This window comes from Nomascus leucogenys, chromosome 9, assembly GCF_006542625.1.
Source record: "Nomascus leucogenys isolate Asia chromosome 9, Asia_NLE_v1, whole genome shotgun sequence".
Taxonomy (NCBI): Eukaryota; Metazoa; Chordata; class Mammalia; order Primates; family Hylobatidae; genus Nomascus; species Nomascus leucogenys.
This window is the reverse complement of record NC_044389.1, coordinates 82,869,051-82,894,592: the sequence shown is the minus strand read 5'-3', so window position 1 is coordinate 82,894,592 and position 25,542 is coordinate 82,869,051. Positions and strand designations below refer to the sequence as shown.

At 35.2% G+C, this 25,542-nt stretch overlaps 1 protein-coding gene across 2 annotated transcripts in view; it reads left to right on the top strand.

The window, feature by feature from the left end:
* Nucleotides 1–938: 938 nt before the first annotated feature.
* The window catches only part of EMCN (endomucin), a 124,758-nt gene continuing 100,154 nt past the window's right edge, over nt 939–25,542 (top strand). Inside the window, exon 1 of one of the 2 annotated variants that reach the window (XM_030819168.1) lies at nt 939–1,178. In XM_030819168.1, the coding sequence (XP_030675028.1) occupies nt 1,115–1,178 (64 nt within the window). In that variant the 5' untranslated portion in view covers nt 939–1,114. The remainder of the gene's footprint in view (nt 1,179–25,542) is intronic. The other variant, XM_030819169.1, reaches the window with a different exon arrangement.

The window sequence follows — 25,542 nt, the reverse complement described above, 5'->3', positions numbered from 1 at the left end:
ACAGTTTTTGTTTGTTTGTTTTATGGGGAAAATGAATCTACACCAATTCATTGACAATGTTGTCCAGTAAAGCCCCATGAGTAAAGGTACATAAAAGATTGATCAGCTAAAATGAGACATGAAGCCTGTGGCTGAAGAAAAACATAAAGTCATTGGCACACACGGGGCTTGTACCCAAGACTGTGGCAGTGTTATCACCACATTTTAATCAGTCACAACTGACATCAGCCTGACCCCTGCTATATAGATTATCCAGCCTGGTTGGCATTACAGTCTTAAACAGTCAGCTTCTCCCAGCTTCGCTGATGTGTGATGGCATTTCACCCACTGCCATTCCAATCCTGTCCCCTAAAGAAGAGCATTCATGAGGTGTTATAAGTAATTGTTCCTTATTCGTCATCAAAGTTCTTTAGTAAAAACCAGGAGTGATCAATAGACATTCACAGGTCTTTGCTTAATTCTATTAAAAAAAAGCCTGAAAAACTTCTCTGTACACCCTTTAAAAGTCTTTTTGCTTACTCAAGAGCAGAGCATAATCTATTTAATACAATTTTTCACTTATATCCAAAAGGTGGCCTTCACTAATCTGGCTTTCAAGTTGGAAAGAGAAAAGTTAGGTTGATTCCTGATGGATTTTGCTCTAAAATTTAACCCTCGGGCAGTGAAAGCCTCTTTATCCCAACTGAGTAGCTGCTAAATGAGGCCCCTTTATAACCTCTTCAGAATGCACTTTCAAAACAAAAGTTAGACGGCGCTATGATCCATTCTCAAGAAGGATCTGTTTCTGTTCAAAACCAGTCCCGACCTTTCTGTTGAAGAAGAACAAAATAACGTAGTAACAAAAACACAAGTGGCTGCCAAAGGAAGAGAGAGAAAAAAAAAGAGTTCCTGTAAGGGACTGAAACAATAAATCTCCTCTCTGCTGAACTCCCAAAGGGAGTGTGTGTATTTCCTCCCGTTCTTTATCAGAGCCCCCAAAATAAGTAGGAATGGGCAGTGGCTATTCACATTCACTACACCTTTTCCATTTGCTAATAAGGCCCTGCCAGGCTGGGAGGGAATTGTCCCTGCCTGCCTCTGGAGAGAGAAGATATTGACACCATCTACGGGCACCATGGAACTGCTTCAAGTGACCATTCTTTTTCTTCTGACCAGTATTTGCAGCAGTAACAGCACAGGTATTTTTGTCTCTTATTCCTCTGGTGGTACGGATTGGAAATCACTAGTAGGTGACTCAGCCTCAGTTTACTTTCAGGGATCTTCCCCTGACACTTAGATGCAGCAATTCCTTTGATGAGTTGAGTGTTTGGATGTTGACTTGGAGTGCATGGAGAAGGCTTGAGAGAGACGGTATTTGTTTCTACTGAAGGAAAATGTTTGCGGGTACAGCAGCCTGAAAGCATGTTTGATGAAATCACAAAGTACTGGAAATATACAATGGCCTCTTTAGAGTATAAAAATCTGGGAATAGAATGCTGGTTAAAAATGTACTCTCTCTTAAAAATGTATTCTTTTCAGACATAGCTCAGAAATAATAAGATTGGCATGCGTGGGTGAAAGGCTGTAATCGGAGACATTATATTGCAGATGTTAGCCTGTATTTTTCCCAACTATTTTTCAGCTCTGATAAATTGAGGAGTTGAGTAAAGCTGCCTAGGGAAGTGAGTCCTAATATTTTGAGGTAGGATGAATAGAGAGAGATTCATTTGATTACAGTCTGTAGACTTTTGCTGAAGAAATATGCACATATCTAAACATATACATACATTTTGCATAACATTTCAGGAATTTATAAACATAGAAATCCTACCTATTGACTTCTGGTTGAGAAACTCAGATAAAAAATAGGTTTGTATCTTCACAAGCCTTGAGTATATTAATGGACAATTTCGAGAACGATTTACATTTGACTTTTAACCCTTCCTGAGTGATTGAAAATAAACTGTTAAATTTAATCTATATTTATTAGGTTCCTACCCTGTACTGCAAGGAATATAAAAACAAGTAAGATGTCCTTGCCCACAGTGGTAGAAGTACTACTGGGAGAAATAAGCATGTGATTTTAATACAAAATAGATTTAGTAAGTGTGAAAATTGAAGAACAAACTACCATAAAAGAACACAAAACATTCATTTCTAATTTTATTTTGCTCATTCTCAATTTAAAAGGTTACTGCCTACAAAATCCTAATTTACAGTGATGATGTCGGAAGAAAATAAGTACATCCCTCCCTGAACAACATTTTATCAGTCATTTCTATGTAAATATCTATGTAAATTTAGTACAAATTCAAAAACACTTCAAATTCACGCACATTTGCTCATCATGCATCTTGGAGTTTCTGGGGTTAAGTTGCAGCAGGTATCAAGGCCAGAAAATTTAACTTAGAAGAGTTACTAGAATCTGATTTATTTAAATAAAGAACATTTATGTGGTGCCACAGAAATCATTGCACTAGCTTATAAGTAACTTCAGTCTGCTTGGGGAAGATTGATAGGAATCTCAATGCCATGGAAAATATTGCTCACAATTAGATGTGTGAGATTAGTATAAAGTCTGAAAGTCTGGCTTAGGCTGCTCGCAGCTCCAGGTCTGCAAGCATCGACGAGTACAGTACTTTGCCGGCATTGTTAAACTCTGAATAGATCATTCGTCCTTCCGAAAGTAAAGTGGAATAGCATCAATAGAAGTAGCCTGCAATACCTGGCCTTAAGAAAGACATGAAGGTGAAGGACAACCCAGAGATGTCCTGGAAGGTTTTTCTGTTATGGTCATTTTGGGAAAATACAAACCTCCTCTTGCTCACTGGTAATGAACTCAACCTGTTAGCAGTGTCTTCTTTCTAATGAACTGTTAACCCCTGTAGGATAATTTCCCAGTTGAGCAGAGACAATAGTTACATAATAACTATCTCCTTCAAGTCAGCCAACAAGTCTACTTGTTAACTGAAGGCCAGTATTTGTAAACAAACAAACAAACCAAACCTACTCCATTTGTCTTAGAGAAGAGGCTATAGCTCAAGAGTATAAATTTACCATTTGAGGGAGGCATGAAAATATTGGAAGATAATTTCCCATCTACATGTATGATTTTGTTGTACCTGGTTCTGCCTGTTTTTTTTTTTTTTTTTTTTTTTTTTTGCAGATTGGGCACAGGGAATAAAGCATTTCCTAAGCTGACTGAGTACATTTATTTTTCCTTAACGCCTAGTTCCAGACACACATTGATTTCAGAGTTTTACATGTTCCTCAAACTTAGGAATGATTAACATATTTCATCAGCAAAGTTGATTCTTGGGGGCGAAGAGAGAGGCATTTCATCTGCCTTAAATTCACAAGCTGTCAAGCAGATTCATGCTCTTTTGCATAGTAATTTATTCCTAAATAATGATCTTTTAGATAAATTGACTACTTTTCTTCTGATGTTTTTGTCAGTCTCAGATTTAAATAAATACAATATAGTCTTTTGTGCTGTTTGTGAAAATCAGGGGAATCTTTCTACATCACAGTGAGTTACTTTTTATTACTTGGTTGGTGGTATAATATTTTTTCAGTCTCCAATTTGGAAAGCTGTTCTATTGAAATATGTATGGAAGATTTCTGAAAGGGAACTGCCATTCTTTGTTAAGGTTTTCTAAATTGTATTTAAAACTGAACAGACCCCCACAGTGGCTTTTAAATCTAGATGTATGGATGAGCTTTTGACTTTCAGGACTGAGAGAAGTTAATGAAGAGAGATTCCTCCAAGAAGAAGGAAACAATATGCATTTACTCATCAAGTGCCACTCACTTTTTGAAATTTACCCTAACTTGGGAAATATTAAAATGTTGTAGGCATTCTCAGACAGGGACAAACACCATTTTCTTTATTGGTATATGAAGAAGGATTTAATTGCTTGGAGAAATTCATTTGTTAGTAATTGAACATTCAATTTCATGAAAAAGAAAGATTAAACACACTATCAGCAGATTCCATGCAAAATATCGTAGGTTTATAGAACTTAATAAAACTTAACCCTCACCGTAGAAGTGGGGGAGAGAGTAAGATGAGGGAAGTTATTATAAATTTGGTTATATTGTAGGCTTTAAGAGGTAAATAAAGAATGACGTAGAAAATTTACAACTAGCCTGGTTTTGGATATAAGGACATCTGAAACGGCTACATATAAAAGTGGAAATTATTATACACTTTGAGGCTTGAAAATCAAGAGGTTCTAGAGGAACGAAATTTATTGAGTAGATACATTGAAACATTGGTATATTCTAGTCTAGAAATATAAAGAGGTCACAATTTGGGAATAGTTAAGTACTGAGAAATAAGGTTGGAAATATAGCCTCAGGAGATACTGAATACCAGGATGAGAAATATTGACTCATATAGTTAATTAGCTTGAGTCTGTAAATGTGTTTGAGTATGGGAATTATATGATCATGGCTATAAAATGGGAAGATTAATCTGTCAGCAGATTAGACTACCGGAGTCGAGAAATAAAAGGAATCTAGGTCAACTGTCATTGCAAGTCTGAGAGTGTGTCAATAAAATGAAAAGAAGGGTCTAGGAAAAGCTTTAAGGAAGTAGAAAGTGTGTGATTTGACATATCATTGACTGGCAGTGAAGGAGAATGTGACTGAAATGCAGAGACAGAGTTTTTTTAATACCAGAAATAGGAAAATGGCTTGGGAGCAGAGATTAGGAAAGATATGATGAGACGGTTTAGTGAGAAAAATGATATTTGGTTTTGGACATAGTGATTTTGTAATCCTGATATTTATGTAGAGATGTTCAATGGTAAATTAAAAGTGTCTGATGCATAGTTGGAATGCCCCAGAGCCAGAGGTGAGGTTGAGAGGTGAATGTTCTTTAGTACTGAATTCAAATATCTCTTAATCTTGCCCATTGTAACATTGATAACATAAAGAAGCAATTTATCCTTCTTCTGGATGCCCATATATCTAACTCTCCTAAGGCACTTATTTCCAATTCTGTCATAGTTGTTTGTATGAATGTCTTATTTCTCTACAAGATTATAAGCACCTTGAAAGTAAGGGCTATATTTGTTACAGATTGCTCAGCAACAGTTCTGAACACATAATAAGGACACAGTTGTCTGAATGAATGGATAATTGAATGAAATAGTTGCCTTCTTATTATTTTCATATTTTAATTTCTTCCTATGAAAATCACCTAACAGTTTACTATCTTGTCCTTATGGAAAAGTTATGGACAAGTATGAATGAGAGAACATAATATAGAAAAAAGTCGATTATTTTGATTTCAATTATGAAAGTGAGCACCAAATATAAGGGAAAGGGATTCTTATCAAAGGTTAGCCAGCTCTCAAACTATAACCACTGTGGGGAAGAATATCTAAACAGAACCAGCTCTACTTATTTTGGGGTATCAAATACTCAATGTAATACATTCCTATAGTTAAAAGTATTCAAGGAGATACCTTATTCTCAACCAACTTCTCAAAAATACAAAATGGCTTTTTTAGAAGTGAAGTTTACAAAAATAGAAGTTGGAAGAAAGTTAAAAAAAATCATACATCTTTATGCATCATTATAGGTAACGTGAGCTGCTTCAGAGTAGATAATTTTGCTAAGTACTTCTGTTGAGCTTAATCCACACCAGTGTCTCTTACCTGAAATGGGTAGTCTATTGTAGGAAGACTAAACCAATATAGAACAAATCCAAATGGAAAAGTATTTAGTCTGCAAACCATTTCTTTGCATTCTTTCTTCACTGCTGATTTTTAATAATCCCCATCTAAAAGTAGAAGTGATCATCCTAGAACTCCTACTTTCAAAAGATTTATAACAGTTGTCAGAAACAAATTCTCTGGCAATTTTATCTTGAAGATTGTAGTTATCCAGAAAACTAAGAAAAAATGAATATTTAAGGGTTTCACAAAGCTTTGAATTTACTAGACAACTGCCCATCCTTTCCTTTTCATTGGTGGAGTTACATTCCAAGGGGCAGCTAATTATTTTAACGAATTATTTTAACTAATATTTTAACTAATTCAAGTTACTCACATTCTTTTTTCTTAGTAATCACTTTCCAACTTCCTTTTTGTCTTTAAGAAAAATATGAGATGCACGTTTCTAAATACTGAACGTCGGAGTAGGATTTTTTTTTTTTTTTTTTTTTTTTTGAGACGGTGTTTTGCTCTTGTTGCCCAGGCTGGAGTGCAATGGTGTGATATTGGCTCACTGCAACTTCCACCTCCCAGGTTCAAGCGATTCTCCTGCCTCAGCCTCCCAAATAGCTGGGATTACAGGCACCCGGCACCATGCCTGGCTAAATCTTTTTATTTTTAGTAGAGACAAGGTTTCACTGTGCTGGCCAGGCTGGTTGCGAACTCCTGACCTCAGGTGATCCACCTGCCTCAGTCTCCCAAAATGCTGGGATTACAGGCATAAGCCACCATGCCCAGCTCAGAGTAGGAATTTAAGTAACTTTCAATTCCTGTGTACTGAATCCTTTCCAGCTACTGAATTCCTATCTATTATAGGTCTGTTAGGTTAAGCTAATAGTACCTTTTGGCTGATAGAAGAAGCTCTCTCAGTTAGCAAACAAGATCCTTTTTGTACTGTTGCACACCATGGGAAACATTAGTGGTGTCAATTACATCTAGTAAGGGCACTATATGGTTCCCAAATTTGGGGCAACCATAAGAAAAATAGATTTTTAAAACTTGAGGTTTCATATCCTGTAGAATGATATATGTAGAGATAATCATAATTAGTCCCAAAGTAGAAGAAGTCACCGTATGAGCATTAGATTCCTGGTTGTGTCTTTCCCCACATCTTCTCGGGCCATGTTTACTCCAGCTATTGCTATGGCAACCAGCTATGCACGGGTGTAACCTGACAGCCACTTGCCTCACTTTAATGCATATATCCTGCTTTCTTTCTGGTGCTATTCTGATATAAAGGTGTGTTTCAGAATCTGGGATTATCAGATGCCTGAACTAGAAGTGCAGGAGCATTAGCATTCTATGAGACAGCTCCTGACTAAAGAGGGAATGGAGCCACTGAATACATAAATGCTTTTCTCTTATATTCCTCCTCCAGTTTCATTGTTTTAGTCCTTTTCTCCTCTTTCTATTTTTTTTTTTTTATAAACTATCTGAACAGAAGCCCTTGTTTCAGGCTCTGCTATTTAGGAAAACCCAAGATTTATTATTTTTCTTGATGAGAACATTTTAGTTTAGATGGTAGTGTATATCTAAGTAAATATTAGTTTCAGTTTCTCTGACACTCTAATTAATATGTACTACTCTTCTTCCTTTTCATTTCAAAAAAATGAAATATCTTTGATCAATCTTTTGTTAAATAAGCTTAACAATATTCTAAACAGATTCTGTTCTAAGGCAATTATTTGCCTGTTTGCAGTAATGAATTATACTGTGACATTAGTAGTAAAAAATGTTTATGTCATTGATTTTATTCTTTCTGTACTTCTCATCTGAAATGTGAACTGTTTTTTTAAATCGGTTGAATCACTCATACTCTAGCTGAAACCTGTATTAGTTGTGTCAAAGACTAGAGAATGGAGATCACAGTTGGGAACGGTCCAAGTTAACCCAAAGAAGTATTGTCACAACATCTACTATCATCTACCATTTATTGTGCCAGGCACTTTACACACATTACTTCCATCACAAATTTCAAGGCCAGCTTTATCCCATCTTACTGATTAAGAAACAGATGCTTGGAAATAGTATAAAGTTACACAAGGGTGGTGTGGCTTAAAATCAAAGAGCCACAAAGGTTGCTCTTCAGCTACCTTCTGATGTAGTGACACTTCAGTAAGTTGAGTTTTCTGAAAAAGAATAAGGATAAAGACTTGCCGCTCGAGTAATTTAGAAGTCACTACTGCACCTCACAGCAACTTCAGCCTTCTAAACTGACAACTAAGACTGTAATGCCATAAATGAATTTTTACTTAGCAATAATGTTTTCTTAATATTCTGGATTCAATTAATTCTTAGGGGATGGGTTGGAAGGAGTTGTAGGCATTTGCCTACCAGTCATCGTTATGTTGGTTGAAAAAAACATGTACTTGGCTATAAATGTCAGTGAAGCTAATATGGGACTTGGAGAAGAAGGAAAGAAACAAAGAGGAAATAGCTATCAGTGAATTAATCACTTGGTGTCACATTTATAATTCTTCTGGAGACAAATTGTCTGAGTTCAAGTTTCAGCTCTGCCACTTACTAGCTGTATAAACTTGGACAAGTTACTCAACTTTTGGCTTCCTCAGCTGTAAAATGGAGATGATTGCCTTATGTGGTTCTTGCAATATCTCTACAAGGAATTACCTCATAGGGATATTGGAAGAATCACACAAGGTAATATGCAGAAAGCACCCAGAATAGTGTCTGATATGAGATAAATGTTATATAAAGTTTTGCTGAGTTTTGGAACTCATAACCTGCACCGTAGATGAAATATTTTATTTCCAAGTTGATTCCAATCCAGAAGCAGAAAATATTTAAACAATTATAATGTTAATTCTCACAAAGTGAAAAATGAGCATCTGAAAATTTTTCACAATAGAACTGTTGTAAGATGACTGCCAAGTAATATTTTAATCACAATATATGCAGGCACAATTTTATACATTATATGCAAACAGGTGTATTTTCTCAAATACCTTTCAGATTTATGTTATTTACCTTCATTTGTAAACTAATCACTCAAATTAATAAGCAAAATTGCGTTCGTATTTAATTAAAATTCTTTTTAGTCTGAAAATATAGTCAACATCCTCAAATATTGTTACTACTCTCATAAAGAATTGAGTGTTGCTTAATCTGAGAGGTTGAATACGTTAGTGGAAGGAAACAAGGTCTTAATGTGAAAACTTAAGTTTGAGTCTCGCTTCTAAGTATGTTCAAATTGGCCCAGATATTAAATCTTTCTTAATCCCAGTTTCTGAATGTAAAAAATGGGAAGAAAGATACATATTGACGTGGTATTGTTGTTACATGACAATGGGAATATCCATTTTAGATACTGTGCACATTATAAATTACTACTAAAACATTAGCTATTATCGTATAAGTTAACATTAACTCACAGAATCAAGAGAGAAATAGGAAACCATTCCATAAATTTCAGAACTTTCCCTTACTAGTTGGGCCTTTAACTGCCATTGTATCATTTCTATTTTAGCCATAATACCTTTACATAATTTTTATGGCTGTTCACATCCAAATGGCCATGTGTTGAAATAATGCTTCAGTTATAAAAATCACACACACAAAACATGGAAAACCATTTGTATCACACATTGAATTTATTTTTAACTGAAGTGGGAAAAGAAATACTTTTTTGTGGTGTGAACTGTGAAATCGCCCTCCTAGGGTGTTCAGCAAGTGTGAGAACATAAACGTTGAGTTCTTGGGCACTCTCCCCAGGATACAAAGGCTACTCTTACATTAATGAGCCCAAAGCCATTGTGACAACTCTAAACAACCACGAGAATTCTCCAATTATCTCTCTCTGCAAACCCAATTTTTAAAAGTGGGACTCACCTTTTCTAAATGCACAGAGTGAACTCACTTAAAGATTTATTAAGTAATTGCATTATTGGGATTAGAATAATTAAATGATATGATCAATGAACTTTTTATTTTTTCTCTTTCCTTTTCATTTTTTGACAGCCTCATTTGTTGGGTACAAGTTTTATATCAATTAAAGTTTAAAATTCTTAAGGTATACAAAGGAGAAGAAAAAATCATTTAAACATCTATTATTAGGTTTTGTTACAACTTAACTGTGTATAGGAAGCAAGGACAATTTCTGAGTGATTATTTTTGTGTATGTTTCCCAAGACCTATTTTTGGGCACATAGGTGATATTTAGTAGCTAGCCCTTGCTTTAATTTGGAGAATTCTGTTTCTTCAAAAGTCAGCAGAGGTGAAAATACCCAAGGCATTCCCAGATTTGTTTTCAGTTACTTGAGGGCAATATTTATTTTTATCCCTGGCCTCTGTAGAGGGGAAGCAGTAAGTGTATTTTGGAATACTCTTTTGATTGGCTAAACTTATTTGATTTGCTTTATGAAGTTGACCTACCATCTTACTGTTGTATAAATAGCAGAAAATACTTAACTTTGAATTATAGTGACGGTTCAAATCATACCAGAGTGTCGTGAATATCCGAATACAAGTGCCAAGTCATTCCTATTACTTGCTCACATATACAAAAATTAGTGGTCTGTAATTCATCAGGTAATTCTGAACCATTTAGATCAGATTAGTCCCCATTCCCACCAGGATAGACTGTAAAATTATGAAAATTCAATTGTAAAGGCACCTTGATTACATAGTTTGCCTTTGCAACTCTGAAGTCTTAATTCAGTATGTTGAGTAATTAACTTTATCCTAATCTTGTGCAGAATTCAGTTGTTCCTAGATCAGTAAATAATCCAAACGCCCTTTGTGCAATTGACATGAGATAAACCACCTTGTTCTTTGTTAAATACAGAATCCTTTCCCCATAATACATATGCTATTCATTAGAATATTACATAAAAGAAAGGGTACTTTCACTAAAAAAAATATATATATATATATTTGGCAGTATAACAACCTTCTTATATTTTTCCCATTGAGCCCTGACTGGTGTGACAAGCCAGCATACTGTAGTGGTGAAGAGTACACTGAACCTTTGAGCCAAGAGCACTTGGGTTAGTTACCAGGGGCCACATGCTTGCTGTGTGACTGAGGCAGGCAAAATTTGTAACCTCCCAAGGCTTTAATTTTCGTGTCTATAAAATGAGTGTGGTTTAATCAAGTGATATGAAAGCTTTCTTCCAGATCTACAGTTCTATAATCTTTGTGTAACAAACAATTCTTATGCATTTTGCCGGAAGTTATCTTGCTTCATCTTCATCCTGTTATCACTAGATATGCTCCTTCTGAAGCAAGATGTTTTATTCTATTCCCTAATGCTTACTTCCTTTAGAGATTTTTCAGTTAGGGATGTTAGAAAGCATCCACTTTGCATGTAAAAGGCCAATTCTCTGTCATGAGAGTTATTTCTCATAGTACACATCAACAAAAAACATGTTTTTCATTTTTCCATGTGGCCTCATTTTTATGCAAATGGGAGATGTTTGTTAGGAGTGGGGCTGGAAAAAAGACTTGGAGAGAGGGTGGGGACAGAAACCAACATCCGGAAAAAAGATTGAGAATAAAAATGAGGTTAAAAGAGATTGAGGAAATGACAGAGGCTGGGAGAAAGAAAGCTGTCTAAGCTCGGAAGCTGGGAAGAGGAGACGCGGAAACTCATTAATTGCTCTAAGGATTTGGGAAGAGTATTCCGCACAGGCCCTCTAGCCACTCTTACAAGGCCAGTACCCAGTGGAGTTCTTCCTTCTTGCCATTAAAGCCCTTGCCAATCCTTCTTCCCTCCATCCACTCAATGTGCAGTGTGCTCTTTTCACTGTCCCACACCCACAAGGTAAGCAAAGGTGTTTACCTTTCAAGGAAAGTGTGAGTGTCTAGGGCTTTCAGGGAAAATATTGGTATAAATTTAATCTAAATTATTATTATTATTTTTTGCTTGTACTAGTTTAAGATAAATTTGGCCAAGGACAGATTTGGTTAATACAAATATTAGTTGAAGTGCTGAAATCTCACTAGGCATACAGGCTTATATTCCAGCTTCGTTTGACAATCTCCTCGCAAAGAGGCGCCCTTCATTTCCTAATCAGTATAAAATCATATCAATTGCTTTCACTTCTACTATTAAAGTCCCTCATGTTTTCATTAACCTTGAATGATCCTGGGCCTCTATCCTATAGGGTACTCAAGAAATCTAGCCACATTTAATAATAGTTTTATTAGAGAAACAACTATGGTATTCCCTTCAAAGTTTCAAGTGGGATCAAGATGCATTAGATAATCCAAACACAAATATTTCTCGTTCCCAGAGAACTGTTAACTGTAAGAAGAGTTTAAGAATATATAGAGGATTAAATTACTAGCATTTGTGAGCATGAAAAAAATGCAGAAGCTATGATATTATGAATCTAGGCTAGAAGAGTAGTCACACTTCTAGTATCAAAAAACAACGACTGAAATTTGTCAACTGGTTCATCAGCTTGCCATTACTTAATGAATTACAATAACTTACAAGAAGAATTTAGCAGTCTATCTTCCAGAATTTAGAAGCTAGCAACCCTTGACCTCTAACTTGAATGTGTGTGTTGTTTGGCCACACTAAACATGTAACATACCAGGTGTGTTTTATGACTGTACAAATATTTACAAATATTTTAAAATAAGGAAATTTTGCAAAACAACAATAACAACAATAAAAGAAATAAATTTGTATTTTCAGGGTTTTTTTTTGACAAATCGGACTTCATATTCCCTCATGATATTATTCAGTTAGATCTGAGTAAGAAGTACCCCTTTAAATTGAGAAATGCCCCTTTTTTCTACAAACATATATGCATTTAAACCCTACCTTATCCTCTTTTACCTCTCTTCATGACCCATGGGCATTTGGGTTAATCTCATCACCTATTTCATAGTAGCTGTAGGGTTTTGTCTAAGCATCAGGCATACAGGCATACGATTTGCAAAGCTGTCACCACGTTTGTGGTGACTCAATGGATATCGAAAAGATAGGGTTCTGGGGGCCTTTTTCTACAATTAACTAGGCTTGCCAGCTCAGTCTTGGAATTTTAAAGACACATTCTGGGTGCCAAATCTTTCCATTTTTCATAAAGATGATTGCTTTTATTAAAATGTTACTATAAATGATTAACTTAGCAGTGATTACCACTCTTGTTTCATAGTCTTAGGAAAGCATAAAACTTAGAAATTGATTTAAAAAACATAGAAACCACAAATCATAAAATGTAATTAAAATTCTATTTTATTTTTGTTTCCCACTAACTCTTTAATATTGATTTGATGAATATAAACTTTTCATCTTTGATGAAACTATTGGAAACCTATGGCTCTTTTGCTCACCCTTAAGAAATGGATAGTTTTGTGGGCAACTAAATTTTCAGAGTGTATCAATTAGAAATTAGAATACATAATCCAAAATTATAATTCAAATTTCTCTCTTGTAGGTCATGCCAGTGTGGAGTAGGATTCTACAAAGTGGCTTTTTTTAGAGGTCTCTATTTTTCTGCTTCCCTGTTCCCTCTCAAGCTCCTTTCTGACCAACTGTACTGAGAGCAGAGTAAGGGAGGAGTGAGAGGATGAATGAAAGACATTACTTGATGTGGCGCCGTAAGCTGTGCTCACAGTCTGGGAGATAGTTAAAGCGCAACTGCTGAATGGTGCACTTTCAAGGGTTCCTCAAAAGTGCACTTTTCAGCCTCTCTTCTCTGTAGTTCCTTGCCTCATGTGGATGGATCCCTATTCTGGTAGTTCACTGGTTACCCCTTCCAAAGCACTGGTCATCCTTGTTAGCCAAGAGCTTCCTCATATTCCCAGTTCTCCAGGCAGAGCTAAGGAATGGAATGCAGGATAACCCTAAGCCCACACTCTCATTCTCTCTCCCTTTTATTTGGCCCACAGGAAACAGTCCATTACCTCTTTTCCCTGGCAACATCCAGCAGTGCAGGTTTTGTAGGGTCCAGCCCCACAGGGTCGGTGGGTTTTTTTCCCCGTGTGCGGAGACAAGAGATTGTAGAAATAAAGACACAAGACAAAGAGATAAAAGATAGCTGGGCCCAGGGGACCGCTACCACCAAGACGTGGAGACTGGTAGTGGCCCCGAATGCTAGGCTGCGCTGATATTTATTGGATACAAGACAAAGGGGCAGGATAAGGAGTGTGAGCCATCTCCAATGATAGGTAAGGTCACGTGGGTCACGTGTCCACTGGACAGGGGGCCCTTCCCTGCCTGGCAGCCGAGGCAGAGAGAGACAGAGAGAGAGAGAGAGACAGCTTATGCCATTATTTCTGCATATCAGAGACTTTTAGTACTTTCGCTAATTTTGCTACTGCTATCTAAAAGGCAGAGCCCGTTGTATGGGATGGAACGTGAAAGCAGACTAGGAGTGTGACCACTGAAGCACAGCATCACAGGGAGATGGTTAGGCCTCTGGATAACTGCAGGCAGGCCTGACAACAGTCAGGCCCTCCACAAAAGGTGTAGGAGTAGAGTCTTCTCCAAATTCCCCCGGGGAAAGGGAGATTCCCTTTCCCAGTCTGCTAAGAAGTGGGTGTTTTTCCTTGGCACTGACTCTACCACTAGACCACGGTCCGCTTGGCAAAGGGCATCTTCCCAGTCGCTGGCATTACCGCTAGACCAAGGAGCCCTCTGGTGACCCTGTCTGGGCTTAACAGAAGGCTCCCACTCTTGTCTTCTGGTCACTTCTCACTATGTACCTTCAGCTCCTATCTCTGTATGGCCTGGTTTTCCCTAGGTTATGATTACAGAGTGAGGATTATTATAATATTGGAATAAAGAGTCATTGCTACAAACTAATGATTAATGATATTCATATATAATCATGTCTGTGATCTAGATCTAGTATAACTCTTGTTGTTTTATATATCTTATTATACTGGAACGGCTCGTGCCCTCGGTCTCTTGCCTCAGCACCTGATGGCTTGCCGCCCACAAGGCTTATTCTCAACATGGTTAACAACTCTCCCGGTCCTAAATCAAGGCAGTTAGGCAGCTATCAGCTATCTTTAATTCTCTAGATTTCCCAAGAATGATTCAGATCCTAGGCCATTATGCCTTCCGACTATAAGGATCACATATTAAAGTAGGTTTGAATTGAGGGAGCAGACAAGACCGCCTTGGGGATGGAAGAGGTGGGAATGGGATTCAAAGATAATATTCTACAAAGACAACTTCTTCTCAAATAATTCTCTCTCTCTGCACACATACTTTGATTTTTTTTTTACATCATGGCGTAGATAAAGGGTTTCCCGGGTTTATCGAACAAGTTATAGATATTTTACTTGAAAATCTGCATATGGTTATTTTTCCCATCTTCTTGTAATTTAAGATATCTAGATACCTGGTTAAAACTTTAGTATTCACATATTGTGCTTGATATCTTGCACTAACGTTTCCTTTGAAAATAACTAAAGATCTGAATGTGTATTTTCTCTGGGTTTAATATAATTACATTATAAATCAATATTATAATTAGGAAAATAAAATATCTATATCTTTCCCAGCCTGGAAAATATGGCAAAATCCTGTCTCTACAAAAGAATACAACAGTAAGCCAGGTATGGTAGTGCACACCACCCCAGCTTCCTGAGGTGGTAAGATTGCTTGAGCCCAGGAGGTCAAGGCTGCAATGAGCCATGATCACGCCACTGCACTCCAGCCTGGGTGACAGAGCAAAACCCTGTCTTAAAACTAAAAAATAAAAAAGTAGATTGGTGAAAATAATTAAAAGAAAAACTAATGAAATGGAAAAGAAATATATAGTGCAAAGAACACCCATGTTTAATGATAAGGTCGGTAAGCCTCTGCTGATACTAATCAAGAGAGCAGAAACAAGTGAATAGAAATGAAAAAGAATACTACTGCAAATTCTGCCAAAATATAAGTATAATAAATACATATTATGAAAAGGCTTATGCCAATAATTTTGAAAATTTATGTAAAGTAAATAAATTTCTAAAAACTATAGCCTATCAAAACTGACTCAAGCATAAATACAAAACTTTGGTAGGCCTTAAATTGTAAAAGAAATTGAATCAGCAATTAATAATCTTCTCACACAAAAAATTTCCAGCCCAGTAGGTGTCACATGGAAGTTACACAAAACTTTATTTTATTTAATAAATAAATTCACTTTTATATAAGCTCTTCTAGAGAATAAAAATAGAGGTTTTATTTTCCAACTTATGTTACAAAGTTAGCTTATTGTTGAAACCAAAACCTGACAAGAATATTATAAGAGAAAAATGGTATAGACCAATCCCATTATGAAAAAAGATTTTTAAAAAGCCAGCAAAACGTTTAAAATGATACTTTTATTATATCGAATTGAGATTATATTATCAATGTGAAGTTGGTTTTACACTAGAAAATCAATTGACATAATTCATTACATGGAAAAATAAAGACAAAATATATGATAATCTCATTGAAGCAGAAAAAACACTTCTGCACATTTAATATTTATTGCTGATAAAAATGCTTAGAAAACCAAAACAGTAAGAGGATTTTCCTAATCTAATAGAGCAGCTTCAAAAACTATAGCAATCATTGTGAATAATAGTAAAATATTAGCATTTGGTGAGAATAACAATAAGACAGTCTTGCCCAACAATTCTACTTTTATAAAACTTTGTACAAAATATCTTAGCTAATGCTGTAAAACATGAAAAATGAATATATTAAGAATTGGAAAGAAAAAATCAAAATTGATATTATTTGTAGATGATATAGGACATTGATATAGGAGTTAAAAAGAAATTATTTAGGCAGTTAATAAGCGTAAAAGATTTCTTGGTGGAATTTCCTTTTAATGAAAAGCAGCCCCCAAATCATTTTTTTTCTAGGGCGGCCTGAAAAATCAAGCCACAAGCATAGATATGCAAGCTTGCATAGGTAAATGTCTGCAATTGTACCAATAAAAAAGGGATACCTGGAAGCCAGGTATATTCAACATGGAGGTTTTCTCTTCCCTTTTCTTTGTTGCCACACGTGCAGGTAACGTGGCCCCAGCCAGGTAAATATCTCATTTGCATAATAAGAAATTAGGGTGGGACAGCCAGCCTCTTTGTGAGCTATGTAAATGTCACATCTGGTCCAACCAATCCGCTATGTTCTATATAAATCAGACACCACTTCCTCAAGCCCCTCTGTAAAGCCCACTGCATCTTGCCATTTTGGAACCTCCCTTCCTCTACATGGGGGAGCTTTTCTCTTCTTTCTTTCGCCTATTAAATTTTCTACTTTTAACCCCACTCCTTGTGTGCTGCATCTTCAATTTCCTTAGCACTAGATGACCAACCTCGGGTATTTCCCCAAACAAATGACACCACATAAACATGATTGTTTAAGTACAGTATTTATGAGAACTTACCAAAAAACAAAAACAAACAAACAAAAAAACCCACTAGAATTAAAGAGTTTAGCAGGGTCTCTGTATATAAGGTTTATGAAACCAATTGTATTTCTATTGATGCAACAAATAATTAAAAAGAAAATGTAGCAATATGCCATTCACGGAAACATAAAAAAGCACATATAAATAATTATAATAAAAGATGTGCATTATTTGTATGAGAATAATTATAAAACTTTTTTGAAAAGTTAAAGAAAACTTGAAATAAAGAAAACTGGATTGACTGGGCAATCCAGTATGTGGAATATAAGAAGCTTTTTATAATTTTGTATAAAAGTGCACAAAACCAAGAAAACCTTAGTAATTTTTAAAGAAGAAAAACAGGAAAGGATAACATACTCTACCATTTATAGAGTCCCATAACAAAGATATAGTAATTAAAATAGTCAAATTGGTGCAAGGTAGACAAATCAAGTGGTAGTCTCATTGATGCCACATAGATGAATAGAAAAGAATAGAGAGCCCTGAAACTGACTTACAGATATATAGATCTTTGATATAAAACAAAGATGGTACAACAGAGCAGTGAGTAATGATTGATCTTTTCAATAAATGCTGCTGGTACCATCGGGTAGCCAGTGGAAAAAAATAAATTAGACTCCTACATAGCACTACATATGAAAGCTAATTCCAGATGAACCATTGACTTAAATATGGAATGGAAATCTTTAAAACTTAATAAAAAAATAGGAGAATAGCTTTATAACCTTATTTCAGGAAAATGCACAAAAAAGCACTAGCCATAAAAGAAAAGACATACATTTCATTGCATTGGAATTAATTATTCTATTTATCAGAAGATGCAGTGGCAAAATTGAAAATACAGCCACAAAATGGGAGAAAAGGCTTGCCATGTATATATAACTGACCAAAAAATGACTCATCTTAATATAGAAAAAAAACTACAAATCACTAAGAAAAATAAAAACAACCCAATCAAAAAATTTGGCAGACTTAAGTACTTTCCTTTTATGCAATAGAAATAAAAATATATTTATAGCAGAACTTTTGAGAATAGCCCAAAATTAGTGACAGCTCAAATGTCTATCAATTGCAAAGTAAATATGTAAATTATGCTTTATTGGTTCAATGTATTGTATACAGCAATGACAATGACTATAGCTATAATCAATAAAATGAAAAAAATTAAAATATACTGAGCAAAACACAATGCTTCAATATGTTGCCATTTACATAAAATTAAAACACTGAAATCTAAACTATATTATATTCACATGTACACATAGACAGTAGTTCTATAAAGAAAGGCTAAGAATGATTACCATAAATCAGATTAGCAGTTACCTCTAGAGTAGTGGAAGAGGGATATAACTGATATGTTTACAGTCGCAAGGAGATTTTACACTGCTGGTAATATTCTATTTTTTAATCTGGGTAATGATTACACCAGGTTTTGGCTAAGATTTATTCATTATGTTTACATTTATATTTTGTCGTATTTTGGTCTGTTAGCTTTTAGAGTTATCACAAACATTAGGCAGAAATAAATGAAACTCTGATTTTGGGTTTAAGAATTTTAAATTGAAGTAGGGAATCTATTAAAAGTCTTATTGGAGAGAGATGGTAAGATCCTTCAAGGTCTTAAGAATGATTACTACTTAACAGAGACTGAATGTATTTAATTCAAAAATCTTAAGAAATATCAGGAAAACCATGGAGAGAAATGTCAGCAGCCACTGATGTGTTTTGTGACAATAACAAACTCTTTTTTACAAATAAATCTCGATTATCATTATTCTTTGTACACTATTTGAGGATTTTCCATTTCCCCACATCTCTAGAACAAATCCCCTATGAACAAAAAAGATATACTTTATACTTTTAAGCTTTAATATAGCTATTATCAATTTACTCTCAATGATACTCTACTATTCTGAATTTCAGTTTCTCATTAAACCTTACCTATTTAGGGTTCAAAGCCTCACTTGTAAGGCTTGCTTAGGCTTGTCATTTTGTAGGGAGATAGCTTTCTGTAAGATGTGACTGCCTCAGATTATTTTAGCAGTTAAAGGTATTCACCATCTTTAGTTAGTTATACACTAATTGATTTATCTGTCGTGCCACTAGATTGAAAACTGACCCCAAGGATTTGTGGCTAACTGCACACTTGAAAATCCGTGTTCTGCATGGGGTCCTTGTCGCAAGGCTAGGACAAAAGGTTTGTCACGAGGCTGTCTTCTGAAGTCCAAACTGAAGCTTGCTTACAATGCTTCTTGGTGCTTAAGACAGATTATTATTAGTTGGAGAAATGTTTAAATTCTTCTGAAGACTTTAATTCACTTAAATTTGATTTTCCTCAAATCCCATCCAATTCAGGGCGGAAAAGGTAATTAAAAAATTTAAACAACTTAAAAACTAATCAACCAATTATTAAAGCATTTATGAGCAAAGCCATGAAGTTTGTTCTTTGATGAATCATTTCAATATGGTAACACATCTGACATTATAATGTAATACTAATAGTGCCATATTTGTGTATTTAATTGAAAGTTTACAAAATGCTTTTACATACGTTAGTTCTACAAAACCCTTAAAAGCAGTCAAAGTGGTAAATGTTAACTATTTTCAATTAATAATAGAGTTTTGAATACTTAAGGGAGTTTACTTAACAAAATATATAAATGGGATTAAATGCTAAAGGATCCCTAGAATGATGACTGCATTCACTACATTAGTAAATGGAATAATCACATTTGTAAATTAAACTTAAAATCTTACAAGATAGATTTTTTTTATTCTGTAACTTAAAAAAATGGAACATTAACTTCTAAAGCCTAATTAACCACTGAAAAAAATCTTTTCTGCAAACAAAATGTACACTTGAGGATATTTTTTAAAGAATACATTTAATAGCTCTAAGAACATACCTGCAAAGCATACTAAATAGTAGTATAATGAATATAAGATATATAAGTAAATTATTTGAATTGATAAGGAAAATAAATAATGTTTATATCATCACCTAGCACAGCCCTAATACATATAGGCATTCTGTAATTATCTGTGTTAAATGAATGAAAAAGATTAATTAAATGTTTAAATGTAGAGTTTAATAATTGTTATGCATAGGCTGGGCACGGTGGCTCACACCTGTACTCCCAGCACTTTGGGAGGCCGAGGTCAGTGGCTCACCTGAGGTCAGGAGTTCAAGACCAGCCTGGCCAGCTGGGCATGGTGGTGGGCGCCTGTAATCCCAGCTACTCAAGAGGCTGAGGCAGGAGAATCGCTTGAACCCAGGAGGTGGAGGTTGCAATGAGCGCCACTGCACTCCTGGGTGTCAGAGCGAGACTCTGTCTAAAAAAAAAAAGAGATACACTGTAATTATGGAAAGTATCATGTTACTTTCATGACAGAGATATTTTACTAATTTATTTAGCTTATAATTATAATTTACATTCCTTGGTATGTCTCCATGAGAGATATTTTGTTCATGAACTAGATTTGCCTATTTATTTTCTCCTAATATTAGGAAAATGAATACTTTTTTTCATCTAGCGAAACAGAAATTTTAGGCTGAAATTCTTTTTGCTTTCATTTACAGATTGGAAAATTAAGATAGGCAAATGATATAGATGTGTACATTTGGTTGGAATTAAATTTCATTTCAGACATTGTTTCTTCAGATTAAATAGTAAATCATTCCAACTCCTTTCCTTCTCCTCTTGGAATCCAATTTACATCTTTACTCACATTAGTTTCTCTTCTTTGACAACTTTGCTCTTGTTCAAAATTCACAAATAAAAACTGAATTCATGCTGTAATAAGAATCCAACCACTATTGAAAAAAGCAACAATAGTTATCTCTTAATACCTAAATATCGTGATCTCATCACTCTAGTACCATTTGAAAATAAGATTTTAAAATAAAATATCATATTAATGACTCATTTCCTACTTAGGGTTCCTTTGGTTTTACATCTTTCCTGATGCATTTACTCCTATACTATTTTACTAAATTTTTATGTATCTTTTTTGCTCTTTTTTTACTTTATATTTTTTGTTCTGAACTTTATCCTATAAATGAGCAATAATTTCTCAAATTATTTTTATGTTGTCATTTTCCTTAGTATTATCCAAGACGTTAAAAATGAAGTTCAACTTGCTCTTCTTTAAAAACTTGATTTGGGCCTGGGGCGGTGGCTCATGCCAGTAATCCCAGCACTTTGGGAGGCAGAGGCAGGCGGATCATGAGGTCAGGAGATCGAGACCATCCTGGCTAACACGGTGAAACCCGGCTTTACTAAAAATACAAAAAAAATTGCCAGGCGTGGTGGTGGGCGCCTGTAGTCCCAACTACTCAGGAGGCTGAGGCAGGGGAATGGCGTGCACCTGGGAAGCAGAGCTTGCAGTGAGCCGAGATTGGACCACTGCACTCCAGCCTGGGCAACAGAGTGAGACTCCGTCTCAAAAAAAAAAAACTTGATTTGAATTACTTTTTAAACTGTAAAGTTCATATTCCTTCACAATGCTGTACTAAATCTTCTTTAGATTGACTTTGCTACTTACTGGCTCATAGGTTAATCTAGTTTTTTTTTTGTTTTTTTTTTTTTTAATAATAACGAGACAAAAATCCTGAGTTCTAGTTTGATTGCACTGTGGTCTGAGAGACAGTTTGTTATAATTTCTGTTCTTTTACATTTGCTGAGGAGAGCTTTACTTCCAACTATGTGGTCAATTTTGGAATAGGTGTGCTGTGGTGCTGAAAAAAATGTATATTCTGTTGATTTGGGGTGGAGAGTTCTGTAGATGTCTATTAGGTCCACTTTGTGCAGAGCTGAGTTCAATTCCTGGATATCCTTGTTAACTTTCTGTCTCGTTAATCTGTCTAATGTTGACAGTGGGGTGTTAAAATCTCCCATTATTATTGTGTGGGAGTTTAAGTCCCTTCGTAGGTCACTCAGGACTTGCTTTATGAATCTGGGTGCTCCTGTGTTGGGTGCATATATATTTAGGATAGTTAGCTCTTCTTGTTGAATTGATCCCTTTACCATTATGTAATGGCTTTCTTTGTCTCTTTTGATCTTTGTTGGTTTAAAGTCTATTTTATCAGAGACTAGGATTGCAACCCCTGCCTTTTTTTGTTTTCCATTTGATTGATAGATCTTCCTCCATCCCTTTATTTTGAGTCTATGTGTGTCTCTGCATGTGAGATGGGTTTCCTGAATACAGCACACAGATGAGTCTTGACTCCTTATCCAGTTTGCCAGTCTGTGTCTTTTAATTGGAGCATTTAGCTCATTTACATTTAAAGTTAATATTGTTATGTGTGAATTTGATCCTGTCATTATGATGTTAGCTGGTTATTTTGCTCGTAAGTTGATGCAGTTTCTTCCTAGCTTCGATGGTCTTTACAATTTGGCATGTTTTTGCAGGGGCTGGTACCAGTTGTTCCTTTCCATGTTTAGTGCTTCCTTCAGGAGCTCTTTTAGGACAGGCCTGGTGGTGACGAAATCACTCAGCATTTGCTTGTCTGTAAAGTATTTTATTTCTCCTTCACTTATGAAGCTTAGTTTGGCTGGATATGAAATTCTGGGTTGAAAATTCTTTTCTTTAAGAATGTTGAATATCGGCCCCCACTCTCTTCTGGCTTGTAGAGTTTCTGCCAACAGATCAGCTGTTAGCCTGATGGGCTTCCCTTTGTGGGTAACCCGACCTTTCTCTCTGGCTGCCCTTAACATTTTTTCCTTCATTACAACTTTGATGAATCTGACAATTATGTGTCTTGGAGTTTCTCTTCTCAAGGAGTATCTTTGTGGCATTCTCTGTATTTCCTGAATCTGAATGTTGGCCTGCCTTGCTAGATTGGGGAAATTCTCCTGGATAATATCTTGCAGAGTGTTTTCCAACTTGGTTCCATTCTCCCCATCATTTTCAGGTACACCAATCAGATGTAGATTTGGTCTTTTCACATAGTCCCAAATTTCTTGGAGGCTCTGTTCATTTCTTTTTATTCTTTTTTCTCTAAACTTCCCTTCTCGCTTCATTTCATTCATTTCATCTTCCATCACTGATACCCTTTCTTCCAGTTGATTGCATCGGCTACCGAGGCTTCTGCAATCTTCACGTAGTTCTTGATACTTGGCTTTCAGCTCCATCATCTCCTTTAAGCCCTTCTCTCCATTGGTTATTCTAGTTATCCATTCGTCTAATTTTTTTTCAAAGTTTTTTACTTCTTTGCTATTGTTTTGAATTTCCTCCCGTAGCTCGGAGTAGTTTGATCGTCTAAAGCCTTCTTCTCTCAACTTGTCAAAGTCATTCTCCGTCCAGCTTTGTTCCGTTGCTGGTGAGGACCTGTGTTCCTCTGGAAGAGGAGCGGTGCTCTGCTTTTTAGAGTTTCCAGTCTTTCTGCTCTGCTTTTTCCCCCATCTTTGTGGTTTTATCTACTTTTGGTCTTTGATGATGGTGATGTACAGATGGGTTTTTGGTGTGGATGTCCTTTCTGTTTGTTAGTTTTCCTTCTACCAGACAGGACCCTCAGCTCAAGTCTAGCTAGATTATTGCAGGTCTTATACTTCCTTTTTTATATATAATTTTTTCTTTTCATAGGGACTTTAGACATTAAGCGGTTTTTAATCAACTACATGGCCCTTAGTTTCTACCTATATTATCAGTCCCTAAAACAATACTGAACTTTGGGCTTCTCTGACTTTATCTCTTAAAGCATGCTAATACAGTTCTTAAGGCATGCTAATACAGGAAAAAAAAAAGGAAAGAGAGAAAATGGAATGGGACTCACTTTCTGTCATATGGAGAGGCTATCATTTGGTGCATTACAAAATCCTTCATGACTGATTTGGAGACCTTAAAAAGCTTTATCTAGAGCAATATTTCCAGTTTGTGTAATAGGGTACAACTTCTGGTACTTAAGATAATTTTATCCATAAATGCTCATAGAATTAAATAACATTGACTCAAATCTCTAATCTGCTTCTGGTTTTTAATTTAGAACATACATGTTTGGTGCTTTCATGTTTTTAACCGTGCCCTAAAACTCACTAGTTCACTCTTTAACATCAAGAGAGCAAGGTTCAAGCATGAAACCATCATAGTTAATGATACCTGTCTAGAGCTGAATTACTTTTTTCACAGTATTTGTTTTTGTAATTATTTCTATTACCACTTTTGTGGTAGTATTATAACATTTCTTTTGGAACATTGAATTGAATTATTTAAAGGGAGGTAATTTTAGGAAAAAGAGTAAGAAAATAATAAAGAATATGAAAAAACTCGTAAAGGTGCTAAGAAAGTGAATGAAGTTTTGGACACACATTTCTGGAGATTAAACCACAGGCAGCTGCTACAGCCAAATTTGGCATTTCCCTTCACCAGTATTTTTTTTCTCCCTAGAAGGCTGCTAAAATCGACAAGAGTTTTTAGGACATTTTGATAGTTGGTAAATGAGTCTTCTGAACTTATCAAATATATTTTACTTCAACCTTTATCACCCAGGAGGATATGAAGAGAAGTATTTTCAAATGTTACAGAGTCTCACTAGAGATAATAAAAATGCCAAGAACATGGGCAATGTTCTATGATTATTCCCAGATTTTAAAGTGACCCTCTATCGGAAAAAGAAAAATCATAAATCCATATTTATTCAGCACTGAACACTACTGAGGTTACAAAAGAGCAAAGGTGTGTTTAGAAATAATAATTATATGTAAAAAATTGCAAACAAATTTAAGCCAAGAAATTTTATTTCAATATGAAGTTTCAACAGTAAATCATATAATCAATATAAATTCAACACAGTTTTTTTACTCTTCTACTTTTAGCAGATGGTAATTCTATTTAAAATGATAGAATAATCCTAATATTTTGATGATTCTGGCTATTCAATAATAAATTTACTTATATTTAGCATTTAATAAACATTTATTGAGGGCCTAAAATCAAGTACTGCATTAGTAAAGATACACAGGTAAATGTTAATGCTATATATTAAAGTTATTTGAAAACTGATTAGTCTTAGATATTTTATATAATGACTCTAAACTAACACAATTTTAATTATACAAAGCACCATATCTCTTAGGTCTCAATAAAAGAAATTATGTATTGATCATAATATGAGATTACATCGATTGGTTTTCTCCTATTTATATCCTTGTTACTCTGTCAGGAAAGTAAATTTAATTGTCCTGGCATGAATTTGTCTTCAAAACTAGAAAAATCAGTTTACAAATGTAAACTCTGTTCTAATGGTAGTCTTCACGTTTAGGAAACACTTTATTACTTAATACAGATGATATCTCAGATTTAAGTATATTGAGGCTGCATTGAAGTACTTATTCCATAGCTTCAGATTTTATTTGTTCTGATTCTCCTGCCATATTTGTAAAGCAAACAATTTATAGCCAAACTGTTTGGAATAATTTGTTATAGAACAAATTTATGATTATCTTCTGCTTGTCAAACTCATTATT